Here is a 22,410-nt window from a genome sequence, read left to right on the forward strand (position 1 = left end):
ATGGAGTAACTCTAGCTGTGTTTTCTTTTAAATTAAATTATATAAAAATGTCCATCAGGACAAATAATCATGAAAGACATTATTGGCCATGGCTATAAACTTTTTGTTAAGATACGGCAGTTCTGGGATACGGTTTTTAGACGAATCTGTCATGTGACTTCCATCACTATGTGACAAAAATGTATGCATCGTCCCTTCCAACACATGCTGAGCAAACGGATGAAAAAGTTTGATTTAATACTGCACAAAAAATTTTGGATATTAAAATCTAATAACATGGTCACCCTCCCTCAGTTGTACAGGAATCAAGACTTATGGAACATATATTATTTCCCAATGCCCTACATAATGATTTTGAAAGTGCTTGAAACTTTTGATAGAGCATGGATACAGACACGCCTTCTATCTTGTAAATGACGTCTTAAAGGCGTGCAAAATCAATCTTTTGCGGTGAAAGACATGATTCTAGAAATGATGTATTGGCACAAAAAACTCCAAGATCAAATTAATGACACATTATAGAGTGTACCTGTAATAGAACTGAAAGTTAATACAAAATTTGGTAACATTGACTTACATCAAACATTACTAATTTGAAATGTTTATGTTTATTTATATTTAGGTCCATATATATACAAGTACAAGTCATTGAAGTACATTTTATGCCCAAATTACCGTACAAACTGAAATAGATGTGTATATGTGTTCTGACGTGATTAACAAAATGAATATTTCTTTTTTTCAGCATGTCATTTTAGCATTAAAATTATTGATAGCCTACGCCATTCCTGATGTACCAGAAGCCATTGCTACCAAAAAAGCAAAATTAGAATTTCTCAGAAGGGAAGCACTCAAGGTTGGTGAAATAGTAATGCTATTTTAAATCTTTTTCAATATTGCATTATTTTTTCTTATCCTGAATGTCTCAATTTATCAATCACTTTGATTTAAATACATATTCTATGTTTATTGCATCTCAGCATATACTATGTAAATGAAAAAGTTAACATTAAAATTTTGTTTTGTAACTTGCATAGAAAAACTGTTGCCTGATACAGTCAAACCTGATTAAACCGGACCCTGAATAAACCGGTTTCCTGTCCATTCCGACCGAAAATGAAAGACCCAATTTTTCTCCTTCAAAGTCTTTGTTAAAATACCCTTTGTAAACCGGACCCTGTGTATTCCGAATTCCGGTCTAATTATGAAGTTCCAATACTCTTAATTACATTAATTATTACCTGTCAAAACCGGTTTGTCTTATTAATTTCAATGATCGATATGCAATCAAAACATATTTGTTTATACAATATGGCTTTTCAGGTAATCAATTAGTCAGGTGCTAAACTGTGAACTTACAATTGTTCAGTAGTGAGCTGTATTATTTATTAAAACATTATAAACGTGTCAATTAAACGAAAAGACACAACGAATATATCTCGGAGTGAAATTATGTTGTAACTTGGATAAACAAATTTAAATGGCAGAGTAAGAAATTTACATCGTGATTTCAAAGTCCCGGATTCCCTGTTGTGAACCCCTAAACAAATGACCTTGATAATGAAAAACACCCGGATGACAACAATCAATGGATATTGTACGCTGTACGACAACGTTTCGATAGTGATGAAATTACGTTTGATAATATTCTGGCTTTTTAATCGGTCATTCCAACATTTCAAATTAATGATCATGGAAGTAAATCGAAACTCTCGTCTGACAATCCAAAAAACGCGAGCATTATGATGCAAATGCAAACAATGAAAAAGTGAAGTATTTTAATTTATCAGATATAATTTACAATCAGAGTGAACTTTTATATGCAAAATATCTGACGTCACAAGTCATTAACTTCCGGTAAAAACGAAAACCTGAATAAACCGGCTCACCGTCCAAACCGGCCCTTTTTCATAGTCCTGTAGCCGGCCGGTTTATACAGGTTTTACTGTAATATTTAAATGAATTGCTTTCAGGATAATATTTTGAATTTTATTTAGAATTTTATTTTGAATATGAAATGTACAATTGAATGTTATTTCAGAAATTAGAATCCCAAACTACCAACAGTGGTTCTGGAATAGTGCACAGTTTACCAAGACAGATATCCAAAAATAATATTACTCCACTTGGGAGTATTGATTCTAAAAGCCAAGCCTCATCACAACCTACCACATATACAAGTTTAAAAATCAATTTATCTAATAATCCATCACAGAGAAATAAAACGGATAATAAATCTAATGCCTCTGAAGAAGACACAATGGAAAAAACAGATTTCTCAACACCAAATAAAATCTTTGCAAAAGTAAATCCAGTTCAAACTATGCCCAAAAAAGATCCAATACGATTTATCACTAATCCATATGCAGCGAGTGAAGGGAAGAAGAATCATATAAATGATTCAATGTCTAGGAGCAGTGTTTCAGGTTTAAGAACTGGACATAAAGTTATTCCATCAACAGAAAGTCAACAAGGTGCAAACCAGAATACAAACCCCAGATATTTATCAAGGTCTTATTCCGTTGACAGTGACCACATTGAAAAGTACATCGATCGTAGTACAGGTACTATAAATAGACAACAATATATGCCTGATGAACAAATACAAAAATTGATAGCCAATGCCGAAAGGAGGCGTTCAGGGACATATGTGTCATCTATGACAATACCTTTAAATTCTACAACACAGAGAAAAACTATCTTTTCTGTAGTAAAAACTGGTCAGTCATCTCATGTTGTTCCATCAGACAGACATTTACAGCATGATCGGGAGGAACATAATAAAACAACAGATACGAAAGGTTATCATTCAGTTAGATCAGGAAAAATTGACAATGTAAACAAGGAATCAAGCTTATGATCAGTGGTATTAAAAGTCAAATCATATCTTTTTAAAGTACTGAATACATGTATGTGCATTTAAGGAGGCTCGTGGGTATAAGATTTTCAGAAAAAAATTAAACTTTTTTTTTTTCATTACAAATTTTATTAATTATCTTTAGTAGTTGGTACTTTGTCATATGGTACAAAAATCAATCTAAAAAATCAATTCGTGTTGGCCCTAGGCGACTTTTCAAATGTAGATGTCATTGAAAAAGCTCCAAATTATCTCCCTTTGGTGCAAAAATGCCATTTTTTGGCATTAAAATTGAAATATCTTTTTTAACTAATCGGTGACCTATATTTTTTATTGTTGTTTTCGAAAAAGCTGTACACAAACTAAATAAATGTAAAATTTAAGAGATTTCTGTAATTTAGTTCTTTTTTTATTTCGATATTACTGCTATTTCTCCTCTTAGTTCAACAGAAAAAAGGACATAAACAAAAATGTATGCTTCTTTCGAAGGCAGATTGTGAGCGTAAATGAACGGTGACCCCATTTTTTTATTTCATTTTTCTATTAGGTATAAGATAAAGTTAATTTATAGAAAAATATAGCGAAATCCTATATTCATAAAAAAAATTGATTTAGACGCGCGAGCCCCCTTAAATACATATTTTTTATTTCATATATTTATTTATACATTCAATATATCCATTTTACATTTGAAAAAATATACATTTATATATTGTAATTGTGTTTTATGATATTGAGACTAACATTTTTTTTTATATATTTGTTTTTGATTTGGAATTTTGGGTGTATGATTGTTAAAGCTCTTATCATTTTGTGTATGTGGTCAACAAAAAGTAATCTCAACCTTGCAGTCCCAAAGAAAATACAAAACTCTCAGGTATAGTCAAGGTTGACATAACAACAATCACTATCCAGTTAACAATGTGTATTGCCATATATTAACAGTACAACATATACCCTGACTTAAATCAGCTGGGGATTTTACTCTAAATGTTTTTTTCATATAAATAAAGATATTATACTATATAGGCAAGACCATTCATCATTTGTGGGTAGCTTAGTGCTACAACAATTATGCTGACGGGAATCCCAGTAGTGTTAATTACAAATTACAATAGAGTGGTATAATAAACAAAGGTTTTATACATACATTATGTGTTCATTGCATTTTACAAAGATTCTGATTAAAACACAGTTTTGCAGTAATTTCTGTAAATACGTTTGATGTGCAATACAAGAATCTCCGTTTTTTTATTAACTTTTTGTTGTGTTTTGTTTGTTACTTTGACTGAAACTTATTGAGTGTACTAACTTTTTATGTTAAAATCTGCTTGATAATATGTTATTGTTATATTGTTGTGATATTTTATGTTGAGCCATTACCGGTACATAAAGATTTATTTTTTATATTTGAAGTTTTTTCAATGATCTTTGTAATGTTAATTTTACAATTCTTGTAAATCCAAGTCTTCCTGATCTGACTTGATCTGAAGTTTGTCATGTGTCAAAAACTTTACCTATTTTGAATGACCATATTTTAATTTAAAAATAGACAGTGTTTGTTTTCCAATTGTAATAGTTAAAAGTCCCGGGATGATAGTTTATGAGTTGTATCAAGAAAACATGGAAAACAGATTTCATCCTGTTTATTTCGTATGATAATAAGTGCAAGCAAATTTAAATTATAAAAAGAGTAAACCCTAACCCAAACCGATAATTCTGTCTGCTATCCAAAACTAAGCCTGACTGCTATCCCTAACAGCTAAGCCTGACTGCTATCTCTAACAGCTAAGCCTGACGTTATCCCTAACAGCTAAGCCTGACTGTTATCCCTAACAGCTAAGCATGACTGTTATCCCTAACAGCTAAGCCTGACTGTTATCTCTAACAGCTAAGCCTGACAGCTATCCCTAACAGCTAAGCCTGACCGCTATCCCTAACAGCTAAGCATGACCGCTATCCCTAACAGCTAAGCTTGATCGCTAACTATAAGCCTTATCCTAACATCAACACTAAAGTATACTGTCAGTACAAGAACAGTAGAGTTCAATAACATTATCTAATTTGCCAACATACAGGTTAACATCTGTTCACTTGTCTGCCAATGTTCATTCATAACAATTTTCTCTGGGATTTTCTAGCTTTTTAATATTTTGCACATAGCTTTAAAGTGTTTTTGTTTTATTTTGGTCAGTTACATGAATAACAATTTTTAACATTTTGGTATTTGATACTAAGATCGTGTGCTTTTGTAAACTTCTTTTCTTTTTTTTCTTTTCATCCAATTTAATAGAGACACATTTTTCTTATTTTGTTGGTTTGTGTAGATTTGTTTGCTTCATTTTATACATCCTAAAGAGAGAAAAACAAGTTGTCAAAAAAATTAGTTTGTTTACAATATCCTCTGATGCTTCTTCACACCAATCCATAATCTTTCATCAGTGTATTATTCTATCTGCTACAAGTTTTAATTTTATTTTACTTTTACACAATGAATGATATAAATAATTTAACAACATTCTAGATCATTTTAAAAACTAAAATTTCTTTTACTATGTTTTGCATTTATTTTTTTATTACTTTTGTTATGTAGTTTTATAATGTTGATCTTTTGTTTTATCTGTTTGTTATACATGCTTTTATTGTTATTCATGTTTAATATGTTAAATAATGACATATATATATAAATTAATAAAATTAATAATATACATATCTTACTTTTCATATTGTTTCTGATATGTTTATGACAAATGCTGTGGGTGGTCTCCCTTTATAAGATGAAAACCTCAATAAATTAAAAGGCTAAAGTTGTACCCTATATGTTTTATAATGGTTAAATTATTTTTTTGCAACCTTTTAATAATTATATAATTTCAATACCGTGCAGCCTTTTAAACCTATGAGGCACTCTTGTTATAGACGGTCATTTAAAATTTGTGTGAGGTCTGCTACTTTTGAAAACCTCACACACTAAGCTTGTATGTTTGCTATTGTTTCAACTGTGAAGAAGTTGGCATAAAGGAAAAAGTAGTAAATGACAACCAGGCAATAACATAAGCACTTTGTGGAAGCACACCACTAATTCATGGCCTATTACTTTCTATGTTACATTCCTCAATTACAAGCAGACACAGCTCTTGTTTTAAGTTCAAATAAAGTGATATTTATTGTATGTCAAAGCAACACTTTATGGTGTCTTGTACTGAAAAAATCAACACACCTTTACAGTGACTTGACTGTTAGTGTTGCTCTCCACCAATTGCAATTCATTCAAAATTTTGACCAAATTGCAATTTGTTTTATAAAATCAAATTGTTCAACTGGTCAGAAATTTGAACCAACTGCTGTAGAAAACCACAGCCAAGTCATGAAAGTGCAAGGTGTTAAAATAAAACATACTTACAATCCTATAAGACTTTAACTCCACTTTAATGATGTTGTGACAAATTTAGTTTATCAGTTTGTATAGTTATATTATATTCATTTCCATGCTGAAGGGGAACTGTTTATTTTGAATTGCTATTAAATTGTCCAAACTAAGCTTTCATATAGTTTATCTTTCTAAAAGTATTCTATATTTATAAGAATCAGATATCCTTTTAAATAAAACATCATATATTCAGTAAAATATGTGTGAAATAACAATATGCTATTGATAAGTTTTCAGGGGAGATAACCTAAAATAGGCAAGGATTGTGCCTGATATTCATATGATGAAATCATAATCTTTCAATCAGTTTAATTGAAGTCTGGAGCTGGCATATTTTAGGTTATCTCCCCTGAAAACTTATCAATAGCATATTGTTATTTCACACATATTTTACTGAATATATGATGTTTTATTTTAAATGATATCTGATTCTTATAAATATAGAATACTTTTAGAAAGAAAAACTATATGAAAGCTTAGTTTGGACAATTTTATAGCAATTCAAAATAAACAGTTCCTCTTCAGCATGGAAATGACTATAATATATCTATACAAACTGATAAACTAATTTTGTCACAACATCATTAAAGTGGAGTTAAAGTCTTATAGGATTGTAAGTATGTTTTATTTTATCACCTTGCACTTTCACATTTTGACTGAACAATTTGTTCAATATTCTGACCAGTTGAACAATTTGGTTTAATAAAACAAATTGCAATTGGGTCAAAATTTTGAATGAGTTGCAATTGGTGGAGAGCAACACTAACAGTCAACTCACTGTAATAGCATATAAGAAAGAACTGGTTCTTATAACTTCAGATTTACCACAACAGGTACTTCAGATCTGACAAATAGGCAAAATTTGCCCTCCATTTAAAATTGCTTGCAATTTTTTTTATTATTCAAAATTAAGTTGAAGTGTTCTACAATGGTAATCAATCATTCAGCTTTCATTTGATACCAAATTTACCTAAATATTCTACATTTTCGAAAGTTACACCCATGTGTAAGAACTATTTTGTGCTAAATATGGACTTTTTTCTGATATGTACTTTCTGGCTGGCCCTAAATGAGTGGTGTTACGCCTTGTATTTTATAGGGTAGAAGACCTGGATGCTTCATACCTTTTATACGGATGCTTTCATTTACTAAGTTTACATCTGTCATATGTTCATGACTTCATTTTCAACTGCTAAAATTAATGTAAAAGTTTTATTTCATGAGAAAATCTGTCTTATAAGTCATTAGCTAACTGTATTTGGTATATTGGGTCCTTGGACAGTATATGTTGGTGATGTAGGGTTCAACTGACCTTGATCTCATTTCACAAATCACTGATTAATGTTAAAAGTTACATGATTAGGTTCTGTTTCTCAGACACTATCAGTAGTATGACTATTAAGTTGTCGATGAAATGATTGCAAGGCATGCATTTCTGTCTGGCAGGTAACATCCGTCTTTGACCTAGTTTCCATGGATCATTGGTCAATGTTAGGTTATTGTGGTTTAGTGTGTTTTAACATATTTCCACTTTATTATATTAACCCGCTCACCCTCGTGAAAACCTTTGTTAAGGCGACATTACCCATTAAACAAGGAATTATTTAAATATGAATAATGATAAATTCTGGAAAGTTAATAAGGAATGTATGCTGCAAACTAAACAAAACTAAGGAGAATAAGGTATGCAGGCAATGCTACAGTTCAGATTACTTTCCCTGATATTACAGTACATACTAACTCCCTTTAACAATCATGGAAGGCTAACCCTGCTAAATTTGGTTACTTTTCATCATCCATTCTTTATCAATTTTCACTCATCTCATCATTTGAAATATGAAAAATAATTGAGAATATGTCCGTGGGACACAGTTGATGCCTCCGCTTACATATCATATATAAAGTTATATAGGGACATAACCGAGACCAGTAAAAGTGATGCTACCCAAATTTGTACTTGATCTGAGTTTTGTGGTAATATGTATTGTGTATAAGTTTCATAATATTTGGTTGAGTAAAACCAAATATAGAGAAGAGAAACTAAAAGTTTAGCAATTTTCCATTTATAAAGGGACATAACTCTAGAGCGTTTAAAGTGATGTCACAAAAATTCAAACTTGATCTATGTTTTGTGGTTATAAGCATTGTTTAAGTTTCATAACATTTGGCAGAGGAAAACTAAAAATTCAGCAATTTTTCCATTTATCAACGGGTATAACTCTTGAATGGTTAAATTCAAACTTGATCTATGTTTTGTAGTAAAAAGCATTGTGTACAAGTTTCATATTTGATAGAGGCAAACTAAAGTTAGAGAACGAAAACCAACTTTGTGTTGCACGTACATGGAGCTGGCATGTCAGTAACTGTTAGTTTTCCTTTGTTAGTTTATGTTTACCATTGTCATTGAGTTAGTTTCTTTTGTTACCTATTCTAACATCAGAATCAGACTTTTTGTAAACTGAGTTTTACTGTACGTTTCGCTCTGTGTTGTTTATTTCACATAGCCTAGAGGTAAGGTTGGGAGGGTTGAGAATCACATATCATGTTTGACCCCGCCATATTTTTGCACCTGTTCCAGGTCAGTCTTGTGTCTTTTTAATTTTTCAAAAAATTTATTAGTTTGTTTCAGTCAGTTAAGGGTAGCATCCATTTTGCTGAACAAATATACATTATTGTTCTTTAAGGGCCCATCTGAAGCCCAATTCTGGGTGCAGCCTGTTCTCGTCGAGTTGAAGACCTATTGGTGAGCTGTTTGCTCTTTGGTCTGGTTGTTGTCTTATTGACTTATTCTTTAATCTACTGACAAAACAATAATAAAACAAGGTAATAATATTTCACACTTTTATTTGCTAATCCAGTTTGTTCGTTAGATGATAAATCTGATCAAAAATACTTGCATAAAAATTTGCTCCATTCTAAATAATCACAGGTATTTTTAATAAATAAAATCAGGGTAGCACTTTCATGAATATTTACATCATAATAATATACACAATTACCGGTATGCATAATCAGTATTTTAAACAATGCTGATTGGTCATTACAAGGTCAAACAAAATTAACAACAATGCTATAATGGTTAAGTGCGAAGGTCATTTTCTGTTCATTCTCGATTAACAAACATGCTCCTGAGGTGTTCTTTTCCTGTTTTTTCTGGGTTCTAATTCTGATATTTATCAAGAGATCAAATTCATGCGAGAGAAAACTTTTCTTATTACTGTACAGTAGTTCATAGTTTAGAAATAAAATTAAGGAGGTTATTAAATCAGATCTTAGTATAGTATAAATATCAAGACATAACTGGGTCAAGAAAATAGTTTAATATGTAAAATTTGGAGAGCAAATAAATACAATTTATATTTCACAATTAAATTAATTTACTTTAGAATCAATTAACTCATTTATTCCCCAAAACTGGAATTAATGGATGAAGACATTTATAATTCAATGATCATACCTGCCAACTTTTCAAAATGCCCATGGGGGTTTTACGTGAAAGATGGTTCTTATAGTCCTACAAAACCTTCAAGGGGGCCTTCAAATATGTTCTAAAGTGGTTTTTTGGTTTCTTCATGGTTTAACAAGCTCATAACCATGGTTAAATTAATTGTTTTCTTTAAAATAGTGGACAAAATTGTTCTTACAAAATTTCCACTTGGGAGTCTCCATGGGGGGAATCCCCCGCAAATAGTGACAGTTGGCGGATATGAATGATGTAAAGAGCTTTCATTGGAGTTAAAAATTTGAAGAAAAAAGACTTTCTTGTATATTCAAAGACAAAAATTACAAATATAAATATAATTAATAATATGTATAGGTAAAAATCTATGATTATAAGAAGTTCATTTTTAAAGACTCTTAGTTCAACAGACAGCAGCAAAAAATATTACTAATGTACAGGATAAAAATTATTGACCAGTTACATATAGCTTTTTTAAAAATCTGGAAAAATATATATATGAAGATATAAATAGTGTAACAAAATAAAATTTTAGTGTTTGTATTTTTGTACAGAATTTTATACAATTTCACAACAAATTGATCATTATACATGAACACATTTAACATAAATAAAATACAATTAGGGTAATGAAATCTATTACCTATTGCATCACAAAGTGTAACAAACACTAACAAACCCATTGTCTATTTTATGTATCACAGTTTATTAAATTGTCATGTGATTTATAAAACATATAATTACGTACTACAATATATATGAAATCTCATAGAAACTGTTTCCTTTTAAATTTAATTTTACTTCAAAATTATAACTCACACTTTGACTCTTTCTATTGATTCAACTCCTTCTTTTTCAATTCCAATACTTCATCTTCCTGTTGATAAATTTGGGTGTTAAAGAACTGCTCTAAGCCCATTTGGTACAAAGCATGAAAGCACTTTGAGCTTAAAATGTGCTGTCATCCAGTCAAAAATGTTACAATGACATCACAAAAAGATAAATCAAAATACATTTGACATCCTCTTTAAGTATTATGATACACTTTAATACTCCAACATTAAACTCATGTCTATAATCACTCTATATATAAATACACATTTTACGGTATTACAGTGAGACAGGAACAGAGACTCACATAATTGATTATTTGTTCCATGCTTGTCAAGGACGTATTTAATTTTTTTTACTTTGTTCATTCAGCATTCTGGTTGTTCACAAAGCATTCAGTTTGTTCACAAACCATTTAGTTTGTTCACAAAGCATTCAATTAGTTCATAAAGCATTCAGATTGTTCACAAAGCATTCAGTTCGTTCACAAACCATTTAGTTATTCACAAACCATTTAGTTTGTTCACAAAGTATTCAATTAGTTCATGAAGCATTCAGATTATTCATAAAGCATTCAGATTGTTCATAAAGCATTCAGATTGTTCATAAAGCATTCAGATTGTTCATAAAGCATTCAGATTGTTCATAAAGCATTCAGATTGTTCATAAAGCATTCAGATTGTTCATAAAGCATTCAGATTGTTCATAAAGCATTCAGATTGTTCATAAAGCAATCAGATTGTTCATAAAGCATTCAGATTGTTCATAAAGCATTCAGTTTCAAATAAATCAACCACCTCTACTTCTAACTTTTTTAGAAATATCCCTAGGCCAAGAAATTTTTTGTTTTTGGTTTTAATGAACAGAATTACCTGACATTCAAAATTACTGGCTAGCATCTTAATAAAATGCAAATCACATGATTTTTTTAGGTGCATGAAGGGCATTGTAAAACTAACTTGTAAAAAAAACTCATAACTTAGAATAAAATATTTCATGCATGTTCAGGAAAACAAATTTTAATGCAACAAATTGTAATGACTTACCCAGAAATAAATTGTAACAACAATAATAGACAACACAATATTCTATTTTTCTTGTAACTGGTTTAAGAACTTTATGTGAAGCACTACTTAATAGCCCTATATTAAAGTATGATCTATTACCATAGGAAATGGTAGGATGGGTATAAATCATTTTATAATGGATACAGAAAACCAAGCCTTGTTAGTTTCAACTGCTTTCCTGAAGAAAAACTGAAATATTATGCCTTTAATAACATGCATAATACATTGAGATTCTCGATTTTTGGCACAAAATAAAAAAAAAAAATTATTTAACTTCTTGGGCAATGAGATTCAGATAAAACAGCATCAGCAAAACCAATGTAAAGAAAAATGAACACAACAGGCTAATTAAATACTAAAACGAGGCAAGACTTTCTTGCATTGAGGACAAGCTCTTAGTACTGGGGGAAACTAAACTTCTGACTATGAAATCCTGATTTGTGGTCATGATTGTTCAACAAACTTATGAACAGAATGACCAAGCTTATGTATTGCAATTAAATAATGTTTGATGTACTAATATCTCAACAAAAATATCCTACCATTTTGGAATTAGTTGATATTGAAAACAAGACTTTTTATGTAAAAGGGAAAAAAACCAGCAAAACATAGGTAATATTTCCTACCGTACCATGACAACAAAGTAAGGGCTTTGTGTATGGCTGGAATGTGCATTTGGTTATTGTTAATTTCATAATATTTCAATACATTGTAATAAAAAAAATAATTCTCACAATATTTTGGAATAAAAAACAATAGATTTTTATGATAACTGCCCCTTTATTTTCAAATTCAATATAAATATACGTAGCTCTGATATCAAACAATCTGACCTATACTTAATCGTACCTTTCTATCCCTCTTTACTGAAAGTTTAAACCAAACCAAAGCAATGGAAATTGGTAAAAAAATGATTATTGCATGATAACAAAAGAAAAATTTCTTATGCAGTAATGTATCTTACATTGTAATGCTGATACATAAAATGTAGTTTAAACAAAATAACTAAACAAAACCAAAATATCCCTTGAATGTTAAACATATTCATTTACATTTTATACAAAACAAATAATTGTTATATTACCATATGACTGTCTAATACAACATTAATTAATTAACATATCTGTCACAAATTAGCACCCTATATTCTCTAAGATTCTATATCTGAGGAGGAATCACCGATTGTTATATCTACTGGTTTTTGTAGTTTATCGACAACCCTTTCGACAACACTCTCAGTAGAGCTATGCAATTCCTCATTATCTTCTTCGAAATGACCGTTATGTTCTTCTTCAGTCATGTTTAGTTCTGTCACTACTAACTTGGCAATGTCACTAATGCTATCTGTCTCATCCAAAGAAATTTGACGGAGCCGATTTCGAATGACTTTCTCCATCTTACGATGTTCAGTTTCTTCAGCATTTTTCAGTTTCTTGAATTCTTTTTCTCTTGCTTCTTTGTTGTACTTCTGATGATGCTGTTTATCTGGATCAAAAAATCCATCTGGAAAGAAAGCCCCACCAGACGTAGGGCTACCGGGCGGGCTACGGTCAATCATACAAGATGTATCTATTTCATCAGTAATCGTTGTATATTCTGCTGTATGAAACGAGGTAAGAATAGGTACTACCGATGTTGAAGTGGTGTAAGAACCTGATGTTGGATATGTAAATATTGAAGATGAATGTACAAATAATTTTTCGGGAGAAGTTGGTGGATGAATCTGCTCCTTTTCTTCATAATGTGGAATCTGCGCTACCGGAACTTCTGTGTGTTCCACCTCCACACGTGGCACATCTGATTGGTTGGATGTAGTCATTACCATACTAGAACTGAGATGTGCCGTAGAGTACAATGATGCATTGACATTTGTGTCCACCTCAGAGTCTTGGCTAACTGCAACTTCAGCTGTTGGAGGTGTAACCTTCTGTTGCATCAGTAAATCAGGAGTTTGTGACGGTGATCCTTGAGGACTATACACATTAGCTTTCTCTACATTGACAGTGAGAGTGTCTGGTACATGTCTACGTAGATGAAGAGGTGAATGGGTTTCTGATGTTAGACTGATTATTGGAATGGAACTTCTCCTCACTTTTTGGCTCCACTGTCTTTCAGTAGAATGTCTTGGTGAGACTTGAGAAGATTGTACTGTATAGTCTGTATATTTACGAAGGAAGTCATCTTTCACTGGTCTCCTTGAGTGCACTAGTAGAGGTGAAGGTAAACTACGAACTGCTTCTGTCACACTTAAAGATCTGTCACTACCCTGTCCAGTATCGGCTTTTACAGTTAAATCTTGATAAAATGTGAATTCACCAGGTGCAAGTGGCGTTTCATCTTCACTCTCTAAACGACAATGACTTCCTGAACTTGACATACTAACATTTCTTGAGCTCCTTGCTATATAGTTCCTAATTTGTTGTGTCATCTCTGAAGTGTGGATACATAGATCTTCTAGTTTACTTAATCTATAATCGACAGTCTGTAGAGATAACTTGATTGTATTCTCTTTCTGTGTAAAATCATCCATTCTCATTGCCATACCCTCAACCCTGTAACGCAAATAAATATTGCCATGAATATAAATAATTTTGTCTATATTAATTAGCTATATTGAATAATATTACGAATAACAAATGTGTTCAGTTTTCTGATAGGATAATATTACGAATAACAAATGTGTTCAGTTTTCTGATAGGATAATATTACGAATAACAAAAGTGTTCAGTTTTCTGATAGGATAATATTACGAATAACAAATGTGTTCAGTTTTCTGATAGGATAATATTACGAATAACAAAAGTGTTCAGTTTTCTGATAGGATAATATTACGAATAACAAATGTGTTCAGTTTTCTGATAGGATAATATTACGAATAACAAAAGTGTTCAGTTTTCTGATAGGATAATATTACGAATAACAAATGTGTTCAGTTTTCTGATAGGATAATATTACGAATAACAAATGTGTTCAGTTTTCTGATAGGATAACTACACAGAGATGTCAGTCAGATATATTTCAAACAGCAGTGGAATATTTGACAAATTTTACCCCCAATATGAACATAAACAATGTCATCATAACTATATGGCATTGTTTAAGTCTAGACAACAGTCAAATGACTTTAAAATGATGATTCTCTTATGATTGTGGCCTGTTACATCTATCTATTTCTCACATGATGAGATTATTCTCATATCAAACTGATCTGTACTTAGTGTCTTTTTTGTTGTTAGGGATTGGGGATGGATATATATACCCTTTCTGTGTTTTTGTAGGATGTATTTCTATTTGTATTAATCTGATGAGTTGGACTTTTTTCAACTGATTTTTATAGTTTGTTCTTGAGTTGTGTTGTTACACCAATATGTTTAACCCTGCAATATTCTGTTTATGCCTGTCCCAAGCCAGGAGTTGTAGTTTAGTGGTTGTTGTTGGTTCATATCTGTCATATTTGTTTTTGTAATTTTTTTATTATAAATTAGGCTGTTCATTTTCTCAATGGCATTGTTTCATTTTTTTTTTAAATCAGACATTAAAAACATCCTTTTCAAATAAACATTGCATACCTTTCATTGATGACTCTTATTCTTTCATCAGAGGATGATTGAAACTTTTGTTCTTTATCTCTGAAGAAGTCCTCCACGCTTTCTTCTTCAAAGTCATGTAACTTCTCTGTATCCTCAGGAGACAAGAACAACTCTGAAATAAATTCATAACTTTACTATCCATGACATATCTTGGGAGGAAGCTGTTTAAAGTATTCTGTGATAAACTTAAGATCTTTTTTTTTGAGAGGGGGGGGGGGGGGGAACCAAAGCAGATTAGAACAGCCTATCTACGTTCAAATCTGTGTATCAGAATCTCAAAATTTAAGGCAATTTTACAGCCCAAAAGACCATTTAATGTAGTTAAATGACAAGAAAAGAGCTGGATAGTGCCACAATTTATAAGTTTGCTGTGTATGACTCTGAAAAAGCTCAATACATATTCTATTTTCTCAGATGCATACTTGCCCTCCGTAAACTAAACAATTCAACAATTCCACATGAATCAAAATATCAAAAAGGTATATCCAGTTGGTTTTCATAAAGGCATATTAAACTGATTTCAAAAATGACATATTAAATAAGTTCTCATAAATGCATTGTTGAAGGCCGTACCTTGACCTATAATGGTTTGGTTTTTTAAAATTATTATTTGGATGGAGAGTTGTCTCATTGGCACTCACACCACATCTTCCTATATCTATTTACAAGTATATCAATGTTTGTGTATAAAAGACATGAGGAAGGATTGCATATTTATATAAGCATAAAAATGATTTTATCAAGAAATATTTTTTTTAAAGATTTGTAAGTGTGGAAACCTTTACCTGTAGCATGTTCTAAAGCTTTAATTTGAAATGTATTAACCACAATGATTTCACTTACTCAGTCCATTGTCAAATAAGTCTCTCTTTCCTTTGCATCGTCTCACTATAAACTTCAAAGACAGGAAAATGTGACTAAACATAATCAATGGGGGAGGTAGTATGGGTCGAAGTTCATAGTTTAAGATCAGCTGATATCTTTGGAATTTCCATATAGCCTCTGAATGAGCATTGTTCCGAATAAAAGTTGCACTGTAAAAAAGAAAGAATGAATAAAAGTTGCACCGTAAAAAAGAAAGAATGAATAAAAGTTGCACTGTAAAATAAGAAAGAATTAATAAAAGTTGCACTGTAAAATAAGAAAGAATGAATAAAAGTTGCACTGTAAAAAAGAAAGAATTAATAAAAGTTGCACTGTTTAAAAGAAAGTGATATAATCACAAATAATACCTTAAATATAAAGCATAAAATGACTGTATTGTTAACCATGTATATATACTGGTTCCAGGAATTATCAGCTAAACAGAATTTTAATTAATGTTTTGTTGCAGTTTTGAATTCATTAAAATTTTCAATACACAAAAATATTTCAAACTTTATAGAGTTTTTTTGTGTAATCTTATAATACTCACTTAAACCTGGCAATGAGAAGGTTAACCAATAATATGTTGGCTACCAGCAGATAAGGTGTCATCAATAATGGAGAAACCCAAGAGGCATAGGAACACCCATCAGGATGCCGATCAGGGTCGTAACATGCTGAAACAGACAAAGGTAATGTTACATAAAAACAGAATACAACTATCATTATAGTTCTCTTTAGAATGAAATTCAAAACAGTGTGGCTGTGGTCATTGATTGACACATTAAACTCATCCATTGACTGGACAATTTACGTGAACGTTTGTCTGTAACAACCACTGTTAACGACGTACCTACGTAGACATTTAAACTGTGGGGTCACCAAAGGTTTCTAAACGCCTTTAATTATAAAATAATTCGAAAAAATTAATCAGGAATAACCTTTATGTTTTGATTTTTATAATTGGTATAAATCACACATCGGGTTATTTCTGATTAATTTTTCGAATTACTTTATTAAGGTGTTGAGAACCTTTGGTGACCCCATAGTTTAAGTGTCTTTAAAAAGCACATAGTGAGCAGTGGTCGTTACATACAAACGTTCAGAAAACCTTTTGTCTGTACAAATCTGAGTCTAATTTTAGTACCAATGACATTGACCATTAAACATAACTTTGTGACCATATAACCGAGCATTGTTGCTATATGGTATACAATATTTGATTGGGCATCAAGATGACTTACAGAACTAACAGGTTTATAATCAAATGATACATATCCCAAGGCTGTAATCATGATAATGAGAGTACTCTAATCATTCTCAGGCTGTAATCATGATAATGAGAGTACTCTAATCATTCTCAGGCTGTAATCATGATAATGAGAGTACTCTAATCATTCTCAGGCTGTAATTATGATAATGAGAGTACTCTAATTCTCAGGCTGTAATCATGATAATGAGAGTACTCTAATCATTCTCAGGCTGTAATCATGATAATGAGAGTTCTCTAATCATTCTCAATGTTTTTAGTTCAGTCATCACCAAGGGGAGTTCATATAAAGTATAAACTCAATTTAATATTCTTAAAGAGTAAACGAAGTGTGTGAAGTTGCAAAATACATATGTTTTTATAAATGTGGAAGTACTTTTGACCTAATAGTAGAAACAAGCATCAAACTGAAACTAAATCATGCAAATGACATTTTTCTTAAACGCTTTCAGCCAACATTTGGTATATATAACTAAACATGAAGAAGTTGAAGTTGCTATTTATGGATTAAAGATAAATTATATTCATAGCTGTTTGATAATTCATCAACTTATATACTCTAACATCCTACTCTTATTCTTATTGATGTTCCAGGACAATATGAATTTCATGACAAACATCATTGATTATGTAAATCTGTCACGATTGTTTTCACTTTAACAACTCCTTCAGGATTTCTTTAAAGCACAGAAATGATATGCCCTTTGAGGAACAAAATGATTATAAGCACTGCACTTAAAACTACATTCATCATTACTTGTGATAAAAACAAAAATATTTGATACCTGTCAACCTCTGAATATGAAACTGCAGCATTCAGGAAGTAAATTTCAGGTCATAATATATTTATCAAAGGTACCAGGATTATAATTTAACACGCCAGACGCGCTTTTCGTCTACATAAGACTCATCAGTGACACTCATATCAAAATATTTATAAAGCCAAACAAGTACAAAGTTGAAGAGCATTGGGGATCCAAAATTCCAAAAAGTTGTGCCAAATACGGCTAAGGTAATCTATGCCTGGGATAAGAAAAACATATTAACGAACAGACATATTTATTTATTTTTTATATATATTTTTTAACATATACCAATTTCTTACAAATATTCACAATTGTGAAATATTTCCTAAAAGTTATTCAAAATTTTAATTAATGTTTCCATTTGAACTTCATTATATACAGTTAATTCTTGTTGTTACGAACTCTGTTCACTCAAAATTTCGGAAAAATCCAAGTTTTCTTGTGGTCCAAATTTTTTTCCATAAGAAATCTTTGTATTTCGACTCCTAATGATAACAGTTTAAAAAAGTTCAGGGATTTATATCTCTTTAACAGATATGTAATAAAGAGGCTCAAATTTTTAAAATGATTTTTATAGTATAATTAATATTTGCAAATTCCATAAATCTGGAAACACAATTGCATGTCAAGATTCATAGGCTTCCTTCAACCTTTCTGGTGTACAAATAGAGATAATTAGCATTTGATGACATCGCTGGTTTGTTATGCCCCAGACAGGTATTGAAAAATCTCTATTGGACCCTTAAATTCCCAGGTAGTGACCCACAAAAACATGTCACTTGACAAGAAAGGGATTGGGTAGGTGTAGATAAAACACTAATTTAAATGTTGCAACATGGTACAAATATTCTATAGACTTGTATGCAAAGCCAAACTTGGGCAAAACCATGAAATCAAATGTCCATGAAAATTGGAATTCAAGAACATGAAAGATATTAATGCAGTTGTTTTGAAATGTGAATACTAAGCAGCTTTTTATAATGCAATACTAACTGTCAATTTCATCAGCAAACAATTCTCCGTATATCATCCAATAAGGATAGAAGAATACATTTCTAACAAGATGCCAGCGCCATTCCTCGTTCTGGAAATGTATGGCTTGTCGTACTATACCGAAACTCATCAGAACTAGTGTCACAATGATGATGAAATATGACATGTCTCTCAGCTGAAAAATAAATGAACTTTTTATAAAACTTCTCTCTCTTTAATAAACAGAAATATTTTTAAGAAATAAACAGTTTATAATGCAGTAAGAACAACATGGGCATACACATAAAATTGAGATTAGAAATGAAAAAGAGCACGTTTGGTGTTGGTTTACATGTACTGTAGATAAGTGCTGGTTTTACATGTTAACCAACAAACTGACAATTTTTTTTTAAATATTAAAGAGGATATCAGATTTTGAAGACAGCTATATATCAACAAATAGTCTCTCAAGTTTCCTGGTTAATTTGATCAAAACAATAAATAGTAAAAATAATCTTTCAATAACTAGAATAGGTTATTACAAATATAGATGTAATATACCAGCTGCTTCAGATAGAAATCCACCTAATGAATATCTATACATCGGTTAACCTAATTTGGGTTGAACAAATCTCTACGGAACAGTTGTTATAAGACCCCTACATAAAACAGTTGAAAATTCATCTACTATTTTGTATTTGAAATTTGAAAATTTGAAATCAATCAGTATTATACATGCATACGGTTGATCTCTATTCAATGCAGCTTATAAATTATTTATCATTTCAATGTATAAAGTCTCCATGTTATCTAAATCTTTCAGATCATTTCATAACATTATATGAATGCTAACTTTCTTCCCATTGTTATCTATATCGTTCAGAGGCTGGAGAAATCATTTCTCTAATTGTCTTGTTATAGCTATTCAGGAAAATGCATATAACTTGTAGACAGGCAATATGTTATTAAGGTACTAATTTTTAATTTTACTCACAAGTTTGCTGATAATTTTAAGATAAGGTCCTAAGTACTTGTTGACTGACAGAATTTCTAAGATTCTCATTATCCACAATACGATGTTAACTGTATAGACAACCCTGGAGGATTGAAGGGTGTAAGGATGGAATCGTAACCCTACGCCAATCATAAAGAACCAAATGGCTATGCTATCCCATACATTCCATAACTGGCTGTAGTGTACTTTCAGTTTCATCAAAAACCTTGCCGGTTCAGCCGCTATAACCTGGAAAATAAAATTATAAGTTTAAATTCTTGTTCAATCAATGATTGTCATGTAAAGTAAAATTTAGTTTTGTGTTACTGTAAACCAACTCATTTTTTGTTAGCAATTAACTTTAATGACTTGAAAAAAAACCTCAAATATAAATGTGAATGTGCAAGACTTGGGTCTTCCCTTATAAAACAAGAATGTGTCCATAGTACATGGATGCCCCACAGGCACTATCATTTTCCATGTTCACATCATATCATAGGTAACATGTCTACTAAGTTTCAAGTTGATTGGACTTCAACTTCATCAAGAACTACCTTGACCGAAAACTTTAACCTGAAGTCAACCAGATGGACAGACAGATATGCACAGACCAAAAATATAATGCCCACAAGTGGGGCATAAAAAGAGAAGAAAATTGCATTCTGTAATTGCATTAAAACATTGTGTCAATTCAAGATAGTTTGACAAACATCAAAATATCTAACTATATATTAGGGACTTCACAATTGAATTTCCTCAGAGTTCAGTATTTTTGTGATTTTGCTTTTTACAATACTTTCTGCTTGACTATGGAGGATTATAAACAGTGATGAGGTTTCAATTTTTAAAGGAAGAAAATTTGCAGGTTATTTTTAGTATGAAAATATGAAATCAGAAGTTGCATTTGAGCTAAAAACATCTGACTCATTTATAGTAGCCTATGTACATGTATTGTGAAGAGTCAGGCTGGTAATATGTTTAGGGGCATCTTTCTGACTGAGACAGGTGTATAAACAGGAATCCACATCTTCAACTTAGGAATGTCAGAGTCAAATACATAGGTATATATTACAAGGGTACCATGATTTATTATTCACAGGAATGTGTCCAAAGTACACAGATGCCCCACTCGCACTATCATTTTCCATGTTCAATGGACCGTGAAATTGGGTAAAAAATCTAATTTGGCATTAAAATCAAAAAGATCATACCATAGGGAACATGTAAGTTTCAAGTTGATTGGACTTCAACTTCATCAAAATCTACCTTGATCAAAAACTTTAACCTGAAACTTGCACTTTCATTTTCTATGTTCAGTGGACCATGAAATTGGGGTCAAAAGTGTAATTTGGCTATAAAATTAGAAAGATCATATCATAAGGAACATGTGTTCTAAGTTTCAAGTTGATTGGTATTCAGCCTCTTCAAAAACTACCTTGACCAAAAACTTTAACCTGAAGCAGGACAGACGGACGGACGAAAAAACAGACGGACGAACAGACGGACGAACAGACGGACGAACGGATGCAGACCAGAAAACATAATGCCTCTCTACTATCGTAGGTGGGGCATAAAAAGTTGCTTTTGTCAGTCTCAATGCAGTGTTTATAAAAGTTAACTAATTAATCAAGAATTCCAATTGTTAGAGTACTTTCATATAATAGCTCATTACCATAGAACAAATGCATAAAGAATTTTTCCTGACAAAACAAACCATGAAGGTGTTAACAGTAAATATTGAGATAGTCTAGGGGGAGAAATTCATTCAAAAGAATTGTCCCTCTAAAGATTAATAATTAATCAATTAATAAAAACATTTAAAACAAAGCCAATCCCAAACACGCTATAGAAATGGACACAGCTAATTCCTCCATTAATAAAACAAACAAATGTCATCAAACCATTTCACAGCAATTGATTATAAAATCCATGTGGCTCTTAACAGATTTATATATATGGAACCAATAGCTTAAATCATCATTCTGTATAGTTATCTTTAGTTAATCAACTTGTATACAACCTGTTCTAGAAAAATAAATGAAACATCTTCCGATTTTTCCAGTTCGCTTGTGAAAAACAACAACTTTTATTGGAAATTAAAGTAAGCAACTAGAGTTACTAGACAGTTTAATTGCTAATTGCTAAATGTGAAATCAATGTTGAATGTTGATGCACTTAGAATGAACTAACTTGCAATATGAAAAGGGGAACAACTTGTATATTATAAAACAGGTAAGGAGTTATTTAATAAGTCTATCTTAATATGCAT

General features: G+C 31.3%; 2 protein-coding genes across 14 annotated transcripts in view; one reads left to right on the forward strand and one right to left on the reverse strand.

Annotated features, from left to right (window-relative positions):
* Nucleotides 1–4,115, forward strand: part of LOC139521065 (anoctamin-8-like) — a 41,803-nt gene extending 37,688 nt beyond the window's left edge. For all 4 annotated transcript variants that reach the window (XM_071314313.1, XM_071314312.1, XM_071314316.1 and 1 more), the window contains 2 exons: nt 746–856; nt 2,042–4,115. In XM_071314313.1, coding sequence (XP_071170414.1) covers nt 746–856; nt 2,042–2,860 — 930 coding nt within the window. In that variant the 3' untranslated portion in view covers nt 2,861–4,115. The remainder of the gene's footprint in view (nt 1–745; nt 857–2,041) is intronic.
* Nucleotides 4,116–11,581: 7,466 nt separating this feature from the next.
* LOC139521056 (transient receptor potential cation channel subfamily M member 3-like) overlaps nt 11,582–22,410 on the reverse strand; it is a 119,395-nt gene continuing 108,566 nt past the window's right edge. For all 10 annotated transcript variants that reach the window (XM_071314298.1, XM_071314293.1, XM_071314295.1 and 7 more), the window contains 6 exons: nt 20,142–20,390; nt 19,169–19,343; nt 16,650–16,776; nt 16,079–16,269; nt 15,215–15,347; nt 11,582–14,197 (listed from right to left, as the gene is read on the reverse strand). In XM_071314298.1, the coding sequence (XP_071170399.1) occupies nt 12,796–14,197; nt 15,215–15,347; nt 16,079–16,269; nt 16,650–16,776; nt 19,169–19,343; nt 20,142–20,390 (2,277 nt within the window). In that variant the 3' untranslated portion in view covers nt 11,582–12,795. The remainder of the gene's footprint in view (nt 14,198–15,214; nt 15,348–16,078; nt 16,270–16,649; nt 16,777–19,168; nt 19,344–20,141; nt 20,391–22,410) is intronic.

Source organism: Mytilus edulis, chromosome 4 (genome assembly GCF_963676685.1).
Source record: "Mytilus edulis chromosome 4, xbMytEdul2.2, whole genome shotgun sequence".
NCBI classification, from domain to species: domain Eukaryota; kingdom Metazoa; phylum Mollusca; class Bivalvia; order Mytilida; family Mytilidae; genus Mytilus; species Mytilus edulis.